The sequence below is a fragment of the Drosophila suzukii genome, chromosome 3, assembly GCF_043229965.1.
Source record: "Drosophila suzukii chromosome 3, CBGP_Dsuzu_IsoJpt1.0, whole genome shotgun sequence".
NCBI lineage: Eukaryota > Metazoa > Arthropoda > Insecta > Diptera > Drosophilidae > Drosophila > Drosophila suzukii.
This window is the reverse complement of record NC_092082.1, coordinates 14,191,810-14,207,883: the sequence shown is the minus strand read 5'-3', so window position 1 is coordinate 14,207,883 and position 16,074 is coordinate 14,191,810. Positions and strand designations below refer to the sequence as shown.

Sequence of the window (16,074 nt, the reverse complement as noted above, 5' to 3'; positions counted from 1 at the left end):
TTTTGCCTTATTCGTTTGTTAAATGTTTTGGAAAATTATACGTAATTTGTTGCACTTTGTTTGCCATATTTGTCGGCAATGTGCTAAGTGGATCGCGGTTGGGATAATCTCATATGACTCTTGCTCTAATTGTGCGTTTTGTGTGCCATTCAATTTGCGCGGAAAAAATCCACTTTGGATCCCAGCCGAGATTCAAGTAGTTGTTCCACTCCACAAAGTGGGAGTGTGTGTGGTCTGGGAATCTGGCCCAACTGGCGAACTGACATCATGACCCGCGAATAGATCCATGGATTTGGATGTGAATGTGAATGTGGCATGTGTGTAACATGACAATGAATGGCCATAGCCAAGTAAAAGACTTGGTAATGAAATGCCAAGCGCTTGGCCATATTCAGTTGTAAAATCCATAAATATATATGCCCGTTCCTCCGGCCATATAGAGTGGCCATTCTGACAGACGGCGATGATAGACGAACCACAAAGACAAAACCACGGACGGAATCCGGAGCCGCGTGGGCGTTCCACAGCGCGTGTCCAACTCTGTCAAACCAAGAGCTCCATAAATCGGGCCCTCGGCTATGGACTGTCTTAAGTTCATAAACAAAGCTGTGGGTCTGCACAAAGAAAAATGTGTGCATTTTAGTAGACCTCACAAAGAAATTATAACAAAAATGAAATTATAGCCAATTATAACAACTTCTAAAAGTATATATAATAATTTATATTCAAAAATATCCCATTCTTAAAATGTTTGGGTCTTAAAAGAAATTTTTGCATTATGTATTACTAAAATATTTCTTCTTTTTACTTCTTTAAAACTTTTATATTTGTTAAAATTCTTTACTAGCTATTTAAAGCAATTTATAAAAATAGTCATGTTAATTTTATTTAAGAACACTTCCTTCTTAAAATTTAAGAAATTATTTGTTTCATATATTACATGAATATTTCTATTTATTTTTTTATTATTATATTTCTTTACTTGTTGTATTATTATTTGTGCAAGGGCTGTAACCTCAAACAGTTATTTTCAGTTCTCAAATTCAAGAATAATTTTCTCTGTGCACAAAATCTTGTAGTACACCCAAGGCGTAAATTGGCGTAGGTCGAACTGATTCACAAGCTCCCATTCCATTACAGATTCACATCGATGCAAGCGTTCCGCAATCTGCTCAAGGAGGTGGGCGACCTGGCGGGACAGCGCGAGGTGGTGTCCGAATCCCTGCAGCTGCAGATAATCGCGGGAGTGACGCTCCTGTCCAAGACACTGCGCGAAGAACGCAAGGTGAGTGAGAGAAAACGGCCCAAGCCATAACTCCATAACTAATCCCTGTCATCCATGTGTACTTGCAGAAATGCCTTAGCGATGGTGCCAACCTGCAGCAGAACCTCACCACACAGCTCTCCTCGTTGGACCGGGCCAAGCGGAACTACGAGAAGGCCTACCGCGACTCGGAGAAGGCGGTGGACAGCTACAAGCGGGCGGACATGGACCTCAATCTCAGCCGGGCCGAGGTGGAGCGCTACAAGAACGTGATGACGGCAAAGATTCAGCAGTCGGACGATGCCAAGAACGAGTATGCCAACCAGCTGCAGAAGACGAACAATCTGCAGCAGCAGCACTTCAGCATGCTGCTGCCCGCCGTCCTCAATAGGCTGCAGGAACTGGACGAGAAGCGCACCCGTGGCTTCCGGGAGTTCATTGTGGGGGCGGCGGATGTGGAGTCCTCGGTGGCGCCCATCATTGCCCGCTGCATGGAGGGCATCGTGAAGGCCGGCGAGTCGATCAACGAGAAGGAGGATACCTTCAAAGTCATAGAAAGGTAGGGGTTTCTTTTAATGGGATATATTTAAGCAAAAAACTAATTTGTAATTATCCCCAAACAGATACCAATCGGGCTTCACGCCACCAAGAGACATACCCTTCGAGGATCTGTCCAAGAGCGATCCTGATTCCGCGCAGGACTCACACTACAACTACTCGATATCGAACCCCCTGACCATTAAGGGCACGATGAGTGCCAACAAACTGAGGAAACGCGTGGGCATCTTCAACTTATTCGGCAGCAACAAGGTGAGGCAGTCCGTGCCCAATTCTCGGGTGCCCAAACGGTTGAGGTTTCTACTGCCTGACTCTCTATCTCTCTGTCGTCCAGAGTTTTTGGTTCTCCACACTTGTCCGTTCCATTCTGTGCACCAGCCTCTTGAGTTGAGACGCTTCTTGATTAGTTGTTAAGTTCGATGTTCTATTGATAAGTCGTAGGTCTTGGTTATGGTTTGTGTCTCTTTATGGTTTACTCATCCAGTCTTCTCTCTTTTCCGTTCTATTTCTATATTAATTTGATCGAACCATCGATCGATTACCATATCTTTATTTCACTTGGACCTGGTTCTGTCTCTTGCCGTAAGTACCAAGTGTCCAGAGTCCTCGATTCGTGTCCTCTCCATGCATAATCCACTACCAGATCGACATTGCCATATATACATACATCGCCTCGAATTGCTTATGAATTGCCATGTTTTGTATCTCATTTACTAATACTTTGTGCTTTGAGTTTCCCCCCTCACCATCACGCAAAGTTATCCTAAAATCCCAAGCTTCTTCTATAACTCACCCAATATTAATTGATTAACTCTTGATTTCTACTTTTGTACACACATTTGTTGCTGCCATTCGATTTTGAAATGATTAAAATGCTTAAAATCACACGAACACAACAACACAACATGTGATACAATTTTTAAAATGAAACGAAATGCAAACCTACAAAATAAATTACTAAATCAATTCGCTGCCAATAGCAACGGCAGATAATTGAAGCCTGTATCACCATGAAGGTATGATGAATCTTTCAGCTCTCCCCCAACTAAATAACTAACTCTAACTAAGCCTAGCTCTAACTACTAGCCCCTTACGATTAATCTTAATAACACCACCACATCTCGCTATCTACTAATCACAATCAGCTAAATACGAATCTAACCATCACTAGCATATCGTTTCCATTAATAATAATTAATAGTCTGAGCAACTTTCACTTTAAACGCCTGAACGCAAACGATCGGCATATTCTTGGCTTGATTAAACCTAGTCGAGTTCTAAAAATAAACACCACCAATTACACTCAAATGTTTAAGATCTTAAATTAACCAGTAAATTGTTAGCTAACTAGCCTAAAGCCACAGCAGCACACTTACACATTATTCGATTGATTCGTTCTTAAGTTTACGATTGTTTTATTTCTGTTTTTTATGTATCATTAGCTCTCGAAAATCCCTCCGCATGATTGAATGCCTTTATCGCCCTGTTTTCATTTTCGTTCCATTTCCATAACTTTTCTTTATGATACCATTTAATGGCCTGTTGAGTTTGAAAAGGGTTTGATTGATGTCGAAAGCGGGTCATTGGATTATCAAAATCTTTGCATTTATTGTTTTGTTTTGTTGATATATCTGTGTTTTTCCGTTTCTTTGGTTTGTACTGATTCTTATCACTGCGTGCAACTCTTGTTGAGTCTTGTGAATGTCTTGTCCTTTTAGTCCTGATTTGTATTCAATTATTCATTGCATTCGCCTCTAAAGATATCATATATATATATATATATATCTATAATACAACCAACTAATGGAGTTTTAATTGCCACAGAACTCCCTGACTGCTGATGGACAAAAGGAGGACTTTAGCGATCTGCCGCCTAACCAACGGAGAAAGAAACTGCAGGCGAAGATCGCCGAGCTGACCCAGAACATCGCCCAGGAAACGAAAGCCCGGGATGGCCTGATGAAGATGAAGATCGTCTATGAGGCGAACTCTTCGCTGGGCAATCCCATGACCGTCGAGGGACAACTGAACGAGTCGGAACACAAGTTGGAGAAGCTGAAGGTGGATCTGAAGAAGTACCAGGACTTCTTGGAGAAGGCCTGCCAAGTGCCGGTGGCCACCAGTAGTCCGCAGGCGACTCGAAATCAATTGCAGAACGGTCACAGAACCTCTAGGTGAGTTGGCATACAGATCTTAACGTTGGAAATGTATCATCTAATAATGGAACACCCTTATCTTTAGACATTCCAATGGCAGTGCCGATGACCATCATGACGATGGCGACGACCAGCCCGATGACGCTGGCAGCTTAAGCAGGTCAGATTCTGAGGATAATGTGGCGCAAATACAAAATGGGCATAATAATAACAATAACGGGTACACTCATAAGTCTACGTTCAATGTTTATATATATATATCTCTCACCCACCTACATTATACTCGTACATACATTATCGTAGCATTATGATTTGGCATCGCATATCTAATCTGTAATCTGTATTATTTAAATCATACTAAATCACTGCACTCTTCAAGGTGTGTGGCATTTTCTTTGGTGTTGGTTCATTCGACTCATTCCCAAATCTATAAAGCAATAACAGCCCAGAAAGTCCACAAGAAGCCAAAGATACAAAATTTGAATACCAATTTTCTTTAACTTCTAATTTGTAGTTTTATCTTGATTCTTTATTGCTCTACACCAAACATGATAACACTTAATAATGTGAAAATTGCAACTTCTTCAAATATTTCGTTTCATTTTGCCTTTTCCATGGTGAAATCCAGCAGTTCGGCAAGTCCCGAGAGCGGCCTGGGCACTTCGCACACATCCCTGCCAGGATCGGGACAGGGCAGTGCCAATGAGAATGCGATTGGCGAGGATACGTACTACGAAACGGAAGTGGAGACCCTAAATCCACTGGGCACATGTCGAGCCCTGTATCCCTTCGAAGGTGAGTGTATCGGAATTATACTCTTGTTTATTTGATTCTAATAAATTTGTATCCCACAGCCTCCAGCGAGGGCAGCATACCCATGAGCGAGGGCGAGGAGCTGCAGGTGATCGAGATCGATCAGGGAGATGGATGGACGCGGGTGCGGCGGGCGAACAACTCCAATGGCTGGGACGAGGGCTTCGTGCCCACGAGTTACATCGAGTGCACGCTCTATGCTTAGGATTAAGTTCATTTTCGGGGCGGGCGATCAGCCGGGCGGTTTTAAATGTTACCTACTCAGCAACTCTTGCGTATGATCGATTGATTTGTGTACTTTTGTCATAACTTTGCGTTCTATCGGACAGCCATACCATATACACAAAAAACATGATAACCAAACACCCAAACTTCACACAACACTGTACATTTGACCTAAGCTAAGTTCGATTCATTTACCCTTCGTATGCTTTGTATATTTACTTTGATTTTAAACGTCATTGATCTTATGGTAGTGCAAGCTATATCATACTATAAATACTATAGTCATATGCACCTACGAGCAGACCTCACCTAATTGTAAGCACCGCAACGTTTCCCTCTTCACCACAACAATCATGATAACACCTATTTATATACATATATGGAACCAGATTTATATGGCACTTGAATACGTGAGAGCATGAAAAGAAAACTAAAACTGAAACAACAGCCGTTGGACATTAAAAAAAAAAGTGATCTTGTGAACACGTTTTCAGATGCAATTCATTTGGCAATGTGTTGATAACACTTACTTTTGCTCGATTCCCGGCTTTGGAGCCTTAGGAGCACCTGCCGCTTTTCTCGCTGACCAATTGGAAAAGCGGCAGAGTGCGATTTCCTCAAATTTAAGCACTAAAACTTTGGTAAATATGCAAAGATTAAGGAGGCGGACATCGATCACAACACCCCCATGAAACACCATGTACCCCATTATATACACCGCCCGAAACTCAAGGATATGTGGGCAAAAGTTATGGCAATCCTGCATGACATGCGGCATATGCAATTGCGGAAGCAAAGAACGCGCTAGCTTGTTTTATATAAATAGCAACAATTGTACATTTTACTTTACACACTCTATGCATAATTTGTAATTTTAATTTGAAGATCATTTTTGTATTGCTCTTTGCCTTGTACATTTTCACACACTATGTTTAAAAGGACGCGAGATATCCGGAGATATGTGCATCAATTAGTTATGTTTTAGGTACCCCTATACGATTAAGTTCACAACATTTAAGGCTTAAGTCAGAGCAAAGCCGGGCGGCGCTGCATTTGTTATGTTCGACGCCACTTTGCAATACATTTATTTATAATTTAATATGATATACCGCTGTATATTGGTAAACCACAATCAAAAACTGGAAACAGAAGTCTGCGGAGAAAGTCCAGGCGGAGCGAGATGATAAGTCCTTAGTTAGATATTCAGCAGCCTTTTCCATCTGTATTTTGTACTTTCATTTCGCATGTATGCTACCATGCTTTAGCATTTAAGTGTGCAAACAACTGATACTGATGAATTCTTATGTTTAATTAATGAACGATGTGAACGAATGATGGACTAATCTTAATGCGAACGCAGAAAATAAATAATTCCAAAATTCTTAAATTTATCTAATTTTAAATTCGAACCGAAAACAGGCACATACGTATTACGCTAAAATGTTTACAACATCAAATGGAATGAGAGTAATTGAATTTAAGTGACAGACTACGGCAAATGTATGTGAGAATTGTCGGCATAATAAAAGTAACTAAAGTTAAAAGAAAGAATATAGCTTAACCTTTTGCAAATGGTTGTGTTTGTTTAATGGATTGAAATTGGTTGTCTAGATGGGAGTATTGAATACTTTGAAAACTGGGATAAAAGATAATGTTTGATATGATAAGATAATTTCTATTGACAAATCTCTAGTCATTGATTTGATCATTTTTTTATAAAACTAAAAGTATAAATATTTATGACTTTTTGTTAAGAATTCATAAAAATGTATATTAACCATTCAGCATTTTCATAAACTGCGTTTTTATAAAATTTTGAAAATTTTAGAGTGACCATTCCTTGTTCGCTTTGACCTGTCAATTTAAGTGGATTCCGCTACACGTCTGGTATTATTTTGACGCCCCATTTACGGTCCTCCCTTTCTAGCAGCCGGCTAAAATAATAGTTTTAATTTCATGGAACCTTCTGCAAAAAAATCGAAAATGACGAAGAACCACAAGTTCATGAACAACAAAAAGAAGTACTTTCATGCCAAGAGGCAGGCGCTCCAGCCTGGCCAACGTGGATTCTTTGCCACCTGCAACATCAACGAGAAAGCATGTGTTCGCGAGTGCTACAATCTCTTGAACCACTATGCGGACCTACTCTATGGACCTGAGCAGCCGGAAAATGAGCTGGAAAAGAAGCAACCCGAGGATGGATCAGTTGGCGATGCAAAGGACGATGCTGGGAAGCCGGCCAAAGGAAGCACTAGTGATGAAGACGATGACCTGGAGGCTGCGGCTGCCAAATGCCGCGAGAAGCTCTCCCAGCGTAAGGTGCGATTCCAGAACGTGGACACCAACACCACCAACTGTGTGTTCATCCGCACCCAACTGGAGGACCCCGTGGCCCTCGGAAAGCACATAATCAACGACATAGCCACCACCGGAAAGTCTATGTCCCGATTTGTCCTGCGCCTTGTGCCCATCGAAGCCGTCTGCCGTGCCAACATGCCCGACATAATCTCAGCCGCCGGAGTGCTCTTCGACAAACACTTCCTCAAGGAACCCACCAGCTATGGCATCATATTCAACCATCGCTACAATCAACAGATTAAGCGGGATGACATTATCATGCAGCTGGCCGATTTGGTCAACTCAAAGAACGTGGGCAACACTGTGGACCTCAAGGAGGCCAAGAAATCCATCATCGTGGAGGTCTTGAGGGGCTGGTGCCTGCTCAGCGTTATCGACAACTATCTGGGATGCAAGAAGTTCAATCTGGCGGAGCTGGCCAATCCCAGTGAGAAGAAAACCAGTGGGGAGGGCGATTCCAAGTCGGAAAAGTCTTCAGAGGACTCCAAGACAAACAAGGAAACGAATAAATCCATTGAGAATGAAGATTCCAAGTCTAAGGAGTCTGTAGAGAAAGAAAATAAGTCTGACATGTCTGCAGAAGAATCCAAGTCCAATGAAGAAGACAAGGAGTCCAAGGCCGACAAAGAGCAGACCAACTAAACTAGAGAATTCAGAAGACCCCAACCCAATGAAGGGTATGCTAAGAGGACCAGACCTAGTTATAGAGCTAACAATCTGCTGTGCAGACAAATATGAATAAAACGTCCAGTTATTATTTCCTTTTGTTAACAAATTGTTTCTTTAATCCAGTGACGCTTAGCGACTAAACTTTGGAGAGTGTGTGTTCTGGCCATATCCTAAGTCAGATTGTGTACGTTTGTGTTATAGCTTACATTACGGTTAGTTGAGTAAAACTACGTGTAGACTAGAGCCTCGTTTTAGTTGCGTTTGAGCAGCATGACCACGGTGCCGGCTATCTTCTCGTAGGCCATGAACATCAGCGCGGCTGTGAGCACAGTCTGCAGGATCTTGGCCTCCAGGCCGCGGAACAGACCTCGGATGCCCTGGTGCTGGAGTATGCTGATCATCAGCTCCAACGTGCTCTCGGTGCGCGGCTGGGATCCCGCCGAAGTCGAGGGTTTCGACTCCGATTCCTTGCTGCGATGGCGCTGCTTGGTCTGGACCAACTGCAACGGATAGGTCAGCACCGTGGCGAAGGCCTTGGCAATGGCACCGATGAAGAAGAAACTCAGGCTGCCCATTTCGCCGCCGTTGAAGCGCATTATGTTGCGCTTGAGCATCTCGTACATCATAAACTGCAGGGCGGGATTGGAGACTAGCATCAGAGAGGGAATTGTGCCCGACCACAGACCGGCGATGCCTTCCTTCTCAGCCACGTACTTGAGACCCTCCAGCAGGCTCTTGTAGTGCTTGTTCACCTCATCCGAGGTTCCAGCCACATTGCGCATGCGCAACCGTGTGTTGACCACCCAAAACGGTGTTGTGGTGAGCACGTTGATGATGCCCGCAATGCTGCCCAGGAACAGATCCTTGAGAGCGCTGTGCTGGGATGGAGAGCCACCGGAGGCCACCGCCTTGAGGGCGTGGAATGTGTAGAAGTAGACAAAGTTCGAAATGCATAAGCTCTGGAGGACTGGTCCGAGACCCCTGTACAAGGACTGGAATCCCTCGCCCAGCACAATCTCCTTGATCACCTGCCTGGTACTCCGCACTTCGCCGGCCTCTTCAACTGAAAAGATACATTTTTAAGGCTTGTGAGTTTCAGTATGGAGGTTACAGAACCCAGAACATCCCAGGCAGAGTCTGTTTTAGCGCTAATTTAATTTGTCACGCATATTCCAAGTCAGTGATATCAACCCAACCTTGAACCCTATTATGATAATTATGCAATTTGTGGTAATAAGTGGAAAGGTACCTTTTACCTACATGGATGTACAGTAAATTTTGGCTAACATTAAACGGAATATTCCATTAGAGCTTAAATGAAATAATCATAAAAAATCTATCGAGAGTAAACTTAAATAGCTGGTTTTTTACGACTGTGTGCTTGTCGTGTATGTACATGCATTTTGAATTTCCATTTAGACTTCTAACAATAGCAATAGATGTATAGATTTATACAAAGGTTAAATTTAAAATAATAATAGCAGCATATTCTAAATTCTTGCGTAACTAATGTCAACTGTGTATTCCAATTTGTTAGTCAAAGTTCAAGAGCCTTAGACAATTGCAAATTTTATGCATTCCTATAGTATAAACTGTGAGTGTACCTTAAGTGGAAATAAAGTGCACACTCTTAAAGTGAACTCTTGATATTACAAAATAAATTTCTAACATTGTAGTTAAATAAGAACAAGAACTTTAAAGTAAACGATAAAAAAAGTCGAAGATATTCTATAAATACATCTATTTTATGGAAAACTTGCAGATAGACCTTTTTTTTTAAATAAATAATCACAATCTTTTCTCTGCACAGAAACTAGACATTATCAAATTCCATCTATACACAGAACCTAATATTGGATTAGCGCGGCGCATTGATTAGAAGGGGCTCTTTAACATATCAATAGAAAGTTTTAAACGCTGGAGTTTGAACTCGCCCGCAGGTATACATATAGGTGTATATCAATTATCAAAAGCGGGCCACGCTATCGGTCCCATATGAAGAGATTAGTTACAAATTAACCGCTCCCCGATTGGCAAATTCCTGGGAAACTTACGTTGCAAGCGGGAACGCACCGTGTCCAGTGGGTAGAAAGTGCTCATCGCGATGCATCCGCCCTGTAACGGGGTGACCAAATGCAAATTAGCACCAGGCAACATCTTGACCTTTAGCCGGTAAATATTTGACCACTCACCGAGGCTCCGGAGACGGCATGCACGAAGTTTTGGTAGCTAAGCACCTGGCTGAGTTTAGAGGGGGCCACCATTATGATGTTTGTTCGTTGGACTGGGGTATCTCTGGGTGGGAACGTCCGGAGGCGTCTTCGGGCGAGTGTTTACTGATTGACGTCCCGCCGGTAGTTTACAATTTAGCTGCGACAGCGCAGTTTGCAGCGACGTCGAGATTAGATTAATTTAATCGGCGGCAGAGGAGGCGTTGGCTTGTGGGCGTCGGCGTCGAACCCTTTGTTGTGCCTCCTGGATCACGACTTTATAAATGATTCACTCACATATTCACCTATTCCATACACAATTTCGGATTTTATTCAGATATAGTATGACCGCTGGTCAAGGACCGGAATATACCAACTGGCTGGAGAAATATACTAAAATATACAATTTATTAATGCAAGCATACCGTTATCAGGATTGAAAAACTTACAATTTATACTTATAATATTGAGCAATATCATCACACATACCAAATTTCATAACATAACTTTATAAATTGTTCTTCTCTTAACATATACAAATTATATTTATGGTTAATTCACTTCTAATAACTATCTTACTAGACTGTATACCAAAATGTACATTTCAGGGGTGTCTAAAATTAAAAGATCTTAGTCTAAAGAAGCTGATCTATAAGGCACTTCTCCCTCCGAGGTTCCAATCGTGGTTTCTTCATGAAGTTCACTCCCGTTTCAGTGCTGCTGTTGAGTAAATCGGCTGCTTTTCGTTTGCGATTCTGAAAAATAATTAATTTAAACACCTGGATATAAAAAAACAGAATATAATCCCACCTCATGCTCCTCTTCCGTTAGCGTGGCGAACACAAAGTTTTTGGCCTTTGCTGTCTTTACGGAAATAGTGCTCTCCGCTCCGTCGACATCGCCAGAGGTTCCTTTGGTAAGGCCTGCCAGTTTGGTGAGCGTCTGCTGGTCCCGAACCAGGAAAGAACCACGAACTGCACTCTTCTGCTGCTTGCCAGCTACTGTTTTTGAGATCAGGAATGGGGAACTCTTCTTCACCTCCACAGTTGTCTTTTTGGAGGAGATTATGTTTAGTCGGCGAATGGAATTACCAGGGGTACTGGTATTTAACAAGGTTGTGGAGAGTGGAGAGGCTGCCTCCTGAAGAATATAAAGTTTTTTAGACAAGAAAATAAAGGAAGTTACGGATCTGCTCACCGGTTTCAGGCCCTTTTCTAACAGGAGCTGCTCGCGTTCATAACGAATTTTTCTCCACAGATGCTCGTTCTCCTCATCGCCACTGCCCTCGTTTCCTTCACCATTCTCCGGACGGCGGTCATCTAGGCTGAAACCATTCTCCACGTTCTTCCAACGGAACTGGCGCTGTCGACTTGCTCCCTCTTCTTCCTCTTCGAAGAGCATTTCCTTGATCTTGCGCACCTCCCGAATATCCTGGTCCATCATTTTACGACTGCCGGGAAGTGATTCGTTTAATTTTTATAATTTGTAGAGCTATTATCTTATACTCACGCATGAATCTGGCCCAGTTCGTTCCGCAGCTTATCGCGATCAAACTGATCTTCGTCGCCCAATTCTATATCATAGTTATCCATGTTCTTTTCGTCCTCATCAGCAGATCCCCATTCGGATTCAGATAGCTCAGCTTCCTTGTCCACAAAGTTGGCGGCTCGCATTTTGCGATCTTTCTTGGTCATTTCAACGACAATTTCATTCTCCTCGGAATCGTAGTCCACAAAGGTTTCTGGGATTTCCTCAACTGGTTCTTCATAGCTTTCTTCCTCGAACTCCTGGACATCACCATCGCTTTCTTCATCATCGGAGAAACCTAGTTTGGCCTTCTTCTTTGGCCTCTTCTTTGTGAGTTTTTTGTTGCGTGGCTTATCGGCTTCAGTGGCGTCCTCTTTGACCTCCTCCTCATCGCTTGACAGAATTCTGTTGGCCACCACTGGCGGCTCTTGGGATTCTTCCTGCTCCTCTGGTTGCTGAGTGGGTATTTCCGATGGCAGCTGGGTGGCAAAAGTGCCCGAGCACAGACCCTCCAGTTCATCGGGTGCCTGGCTGCTGCCTCCAAACTGTGTCATGGGAATCTGACTGATGACAGCTGGGTCCACAGAGGGTGCAGCGGAGGAAAGCATCTGGGATTGTGGGAACTGGCCGGAGCAGAGGTCGAGCAGCTCGTTTTCCTCGTCGCTGGCCGTGCGCCGGGTCTCCGCATCGAAAAGCTTATGAGCGGATAATTGCAATTGGGTGGCCGTTATGGGAGCAACATTGCTTGGCTTGGGAGTTTGCAGCAGGTCGAGATCATCTTCATCGGAGTTGCCGTCCTCGAAGGCTTTAATGATCCGGTTCTTTTTCCTGCCAGTTTGCGTTTCAGGCTCTGGCTCGGGCTCGCTTTCCTGCTCACTCTCACTGCTGTTATCCTCTTCCTCACGGTCTTCAACTGGATCGTCCACTGCTTTTTCGTCTGCCTCAGCTTCTTCTGCCTCCTCGTCCTCCTCGGCAAGGCCCTCAGCTTCCTCAACAATCTCCTCATCTTCGTTTATGGTAACTTCTGCGTAGCCAGGTTTATCTTCCGGTTCGTACTCCTCATCCACATCCATTCCCTCCTCCTCATCTTCAGCCATTTTCTCCTGTTCTTCGGCGTGCTTCTTGCGCAAGTCTTCCATGCGTTTCTTAGTGATTAGAGATTTGAGCTGCTCCTGCATTTTTATGTAACCCGCCCCGGGTTTGGGATCCTTATTGATTTCCTCTTCGTGCAGGTGAATGCTCACCTTTGACATCTCCAGTTTTCCATGCTCAGTGGTAAGGATGCTACAGTTAATTTAAGTTAGTTTGCTTTTATATGGTTGATAAATGTAATAGCTTACTTGACGGTCTCTGTGGTCTTGTGTTTTTTGGCTTCACGCGTTTTCATCAGACGTTTCAGCAAATCATCCACTCCAGTTGGTTTCTTGGCGAACATATCTCCCGTTTCCAGGTCAATCACCATGTTGGCATCACCCTTTAGTGAAGGACTCACATCCGAGCTCTTCTCGATCTTCAGCCGCCGAATGGCTTCGCTGATCTTTGGCGTGGCTGGCTTAGAGGGCGGTGTTATGTTGATGGTGCTCAAGTCCAGCCTAGGCAGTTCCACCACTTCTGTAACCAGACAAACTTTGCTGGGAGATTTCGCCTCACTCTCCGGGTGGACTTCGAAGTTATCAGTGAATCTGAGAGCAGCTGCTGCGGAGGTGGATGCAATGGGTTCTTCTTCTATGATGGGATCTGCCACCATTGATGTAATGGGTTCTTCTTGTATGATGGGATCTTCCACCATTGATTCCTGCATGTCGGGGTTTTCCGCCATTGCTTCGCTGGTCAGATCTTCTGTATGCTTTTTCGGTTGTTCTGGCGTTTTTGGATTATCCAGCACCTCATCCAAGACACCTGGATTGTCCTTTAGCTCCATGGGCTCTTCGTTGTCTGAATCCTCATGATCCTCTGGCTCTGATTCCGATTTAAAAAACTCTGTGGCCTCTTTGGCACGGTCCTCCATTAGTTTCCTAAAGGTTTATTTATTTTAGTTTAGTTTGAATGATTTTTTAAAGAACTTACGCATAAGCTTCCAACTCCTCTCGGGTCATTCGAAGTCCTACTGGCTTTCTGGGCTGTTTGATGGGCATGGGACTTCCTCCAGCCAGCGCGGTGGCCAAAGGAGCGTTGATTGTTCGTCGACTGAGGAATTCCTTCAGAGTTCTGGGTTTCGGCTGATGATAGGGCACATTGATGTGAGCCTCCCGATGCAGACGCTGTTGTTCACTTTGAATGGCCTGCATACCTTCCATTGCTTTCTTAGCCGATTCCTAATTAAATAAGGAAAATAACTAAATTGATGTCTAAATCCTTTTTTCTAAGTTACACTTACGCGCACAACTTTAGGTTTCTTAGGTTTTCCTTTGGTACCTTCAGTGGGTGCTTCCTGTTCCCCTAGAGATTCCTCTGGATTGCTGAGCTCTGCTTCGGATTCGGAGTCCACCAAGCCCTTGAGTTTGTTCTTGGCAGGACTGATTTCTGCAATGGACTCTTCTGGCTCAGATTCGGAGTCTACCAATCCTTTGAGTTTGTTTTTGGGTGAAGTGGTCTCCTCTTCGCTTTGATTCTTCTGGATCTCATCTTCGCTGTCACTGTTCATTCGTTGTTTATTTTTCTTTGCTTTTTTGGGAGGTTCCTGGACATCGTCATCGTCATCGCTGTTGACCTGTGGCTCGTTCTCGCTGTCCATTTCCTTGACATCCTGATCCTGCATTTCTTCATCTTTGTTCTCGCCTGACTCCTCATCGCTTTCTATTTTTTGTTTATTTTTCTTGGTTACCTTTTTAGGTTTATCTGCTTCTTCCATATCCTCATCGTCAATTATATCCAACTTATTTTTCTTGATTGTTTTGGATGGCTTTTCCTGCTCCAGATCTTTCTGATCAATTTCCACCTGTGACTCCTCCTCACTGTCCACTTTTTGATTATTTTTCTTGGCCTTCTTCTTGGGCTTTTGTTTTATGGATGGCTTCTCCTGCTTTTGATCTTCTTCTTGGTCCGTTTTGGAGTCCTCATCCATGTCCATTTGGGGGCTTTCCTCTTTGTCCATTTGGGTTTCCTTCTTAGCTTTGGCTAACTTCTTTGCTTTTGGTTTCTGAGGAGGTTTCTTCTGCTCCAGATTTCTTTCTGCTTCCTCCTTAGTGTCCTCTTGTTGCTTCTTCTTCTTGGTCAGCTTCTTAGGTTTTTGTGTCTTGACGGATTTTTCTTGTTCCTGGTCTCCTTCCTGATCCATTTGGGAGTCCTCCTCCTTGTCCACTTGGGATTCTCCTGGTTTGGCCCTTTTCTTTTTATTCTTTTCAGACTTTTTTGCCTTCTCCTTCTTAGCAGGTTGCTCCAGGTCGTCCTCCTTTTGGTCCTCCTGCAGCTGCTTCTTGTTCTTGGTTACCCTCTTTTTCTTCTCTGTCTTTGCAGGTTCCTCCTGCTCCTGATCCTCTCTGTTGTCATCCACCTGGGATGCCTTTTTCTTGGGTTTCTTGGCAGGTTTCACCTTGGCCACCGTTTGCTCCTCCTCGCTATCCGAGCTTATGACGGCGGATTTCTTCTTTTTGGACTTGGTGAACACCTCCTCCTCCTCTTCGTCGCTGTCCAGCAGCTTTTGTCCCTTGTTTTTGGGCTCCTCCTGCTCTTGATCTTGATTCCCTCCATCCACTGCATCCTCCTCCTGATCACTGTCCATCATCCTTTGGCGCCTGGCCTTGGGTGAGATCTTCCGGGGCTTCAGCGTGGATATATCTTCATTTTCGCTGTCGTCCGACATCATCAAACTCTTGCCACCCAGTAAATCTTCGGCGGAGACCATCTTCTCGTCTTCCTCGTCGAACTCCAGCTTTTCCATCGAGTCGTCGGCCTGCTCCTCATTTTCCGCTGCATCTGCAGTTTCTGCAACCGATTCGCTCATATTTCTGGGTCACTTCTTTATTGTTAATAATAAGAAAAAACCATAAACATTGCCGAGTGCCACACGCACACAATAACACGCAGTTCGATTTTTGGCGCAAAGAGTGTTGAAAGTGCGGGAGCCATCAGCTGTTGCGAGCAGTGTTGGAAAGTTGACCACCGAATGTGACAGGGTCACACTTGTGTAAAATTGTATGTAAAATAAATGTATATTGTGGATATTTAATTTTAAAAATTTGAAAACTTGGATGGCCAAATGAAAATAGTTTATTAAGACATTACGGTGTATAAATATTGAAATTAAAATTTTAAGCAAAGTTAATAGTTTTGGCTAGCTTTTAATTTTCAAAAA

General features: G+C 43.6%; 4 protein-coding genes across 17 annotated transcripts in view; 2 read left to right on the top strand and 2 right to left on the bottom strand.

Annotated features, from left to right (window-relative positions):
* The window catches only part of Cip4 (formin-binding protein 1-like Cip4), a 36,309-nt gene extending 29,732 nt beyond the window's left edge, over positions 1 to 6,577 (top strand). For 2 of the 14 annotated variants that reach the window (XM_065864795.2, XM_065864791.2), the window contains 8 exons: positions 1,141 to 1,285; positions 1,354 to 1,823; positions 1,888 to 2,074; positions 2,803 to 2,838; positions 3,647 to 3,996; positions 4,064 to 4,138; positions 4,610 to 4,773; positions 4,833 to 6,577. In XM_065864795.2, coding sequence (XP_065720867.2) covers positions 1,141 to 1,285; positions 1,354 to 1,823; positions 1,888 to 2,074; positions 2,803 to 2,838; positions 3,647 to 3,996; positions 4,064 to 4,138; positions 4,610 to 4,773; positions 4,833 to 4,996 — 1,591 coding nt within the window. In that variant the 3' untranslated portion in view covers positions 4,997 to 6,577. Of the gene's footprint in view, positions 1 to 1,140; positions 1,286 to 1,353; positions 1,824 to 1,887; positions 2,075 to 2,802; positions 2,839 to 3,646; positions 3,997 to 4,063; positions 4,199 to 4,606; positions 4,774 to 4,832 lie in introns of all 14 variants that reach the window. The other 12 variants (XM_065864794.2, XM_065864790.2, XM_065864793.2 and 9 more) reach the window with 9 other exon arrangements.
* Positions 6,578 to 6,914: 337 nt separating this feature from the next.
* Positions 6,915 to 8,149, top strand: LOC108020207 (THUMP domain-containing protein 1 homolog). The gene has a single exon (XM_036814878.3). The coding sequence runs from the start codon at positions 6,973 to 6,975 to the stop codon at positions 8,014 to 8,016; it is 1,044 nt and encodes a 347-aa protein (XP_036670773.3). The 5' UTR covers positions 6,915 to 6,972; the 3' UTR covers positions 8,017 to 8,149.
* PMP34 (Peroxisomal Membrane Protein 34) lies at positions 8,149 to 10,560 on the bottom strand. The gene is made up of 3 exons (XM_017088328.4): positions 10,236 to 10,560; positions 10,098 to 10,158; positions 8,149 to 9,106 (listed from the first exon to the last, which is right to left on the bottom strand). Exons 1-3 carry the CDS (start codon positions 10,305 to 10,307, stop codon positions 8,295 to 8,297), a joined length of 945 nt encoding a protein of 314 aa, XP_016943817.2. The 5' UTR covers positions 10,308 to 10,560; the 3' UTR covers positions 8,149 to 8,294.
* Positions 10,561 to 10,768: 208 nt separating this feature from the next.
* On the bottom strand, positions 10,769 to 15,815 carry Claspin (claspin). Its single transcript, XM_017088331.4, has 7 exons — positions 14,158 to 15,815; positions 13,848 to 14,095; positions 13,121 to 13,795; positions 11,763 to 13,064; positions 11,451 to 11,703; positions 11,064 to 11,393; positions 10,769 to 11,008 (listed from the first exon to the last, which is right to left on the bottom strand). The coding sequence occupies exons 1-7, from the start codon at positions 15,721 to 15,723 to the stop codon at positions 10,889 to 10,891; spliced, it is 4,494 nt and encodes a 1,497-aa protein (XP_016943820.4). The 5' UTR covers positions 15,724 to 15,815; the 3' UTR covers positions 10,769 to 10,888.
* Between the last annotated feature and the right edge of the window lie 259 nt (positions 15,816 to 16,074).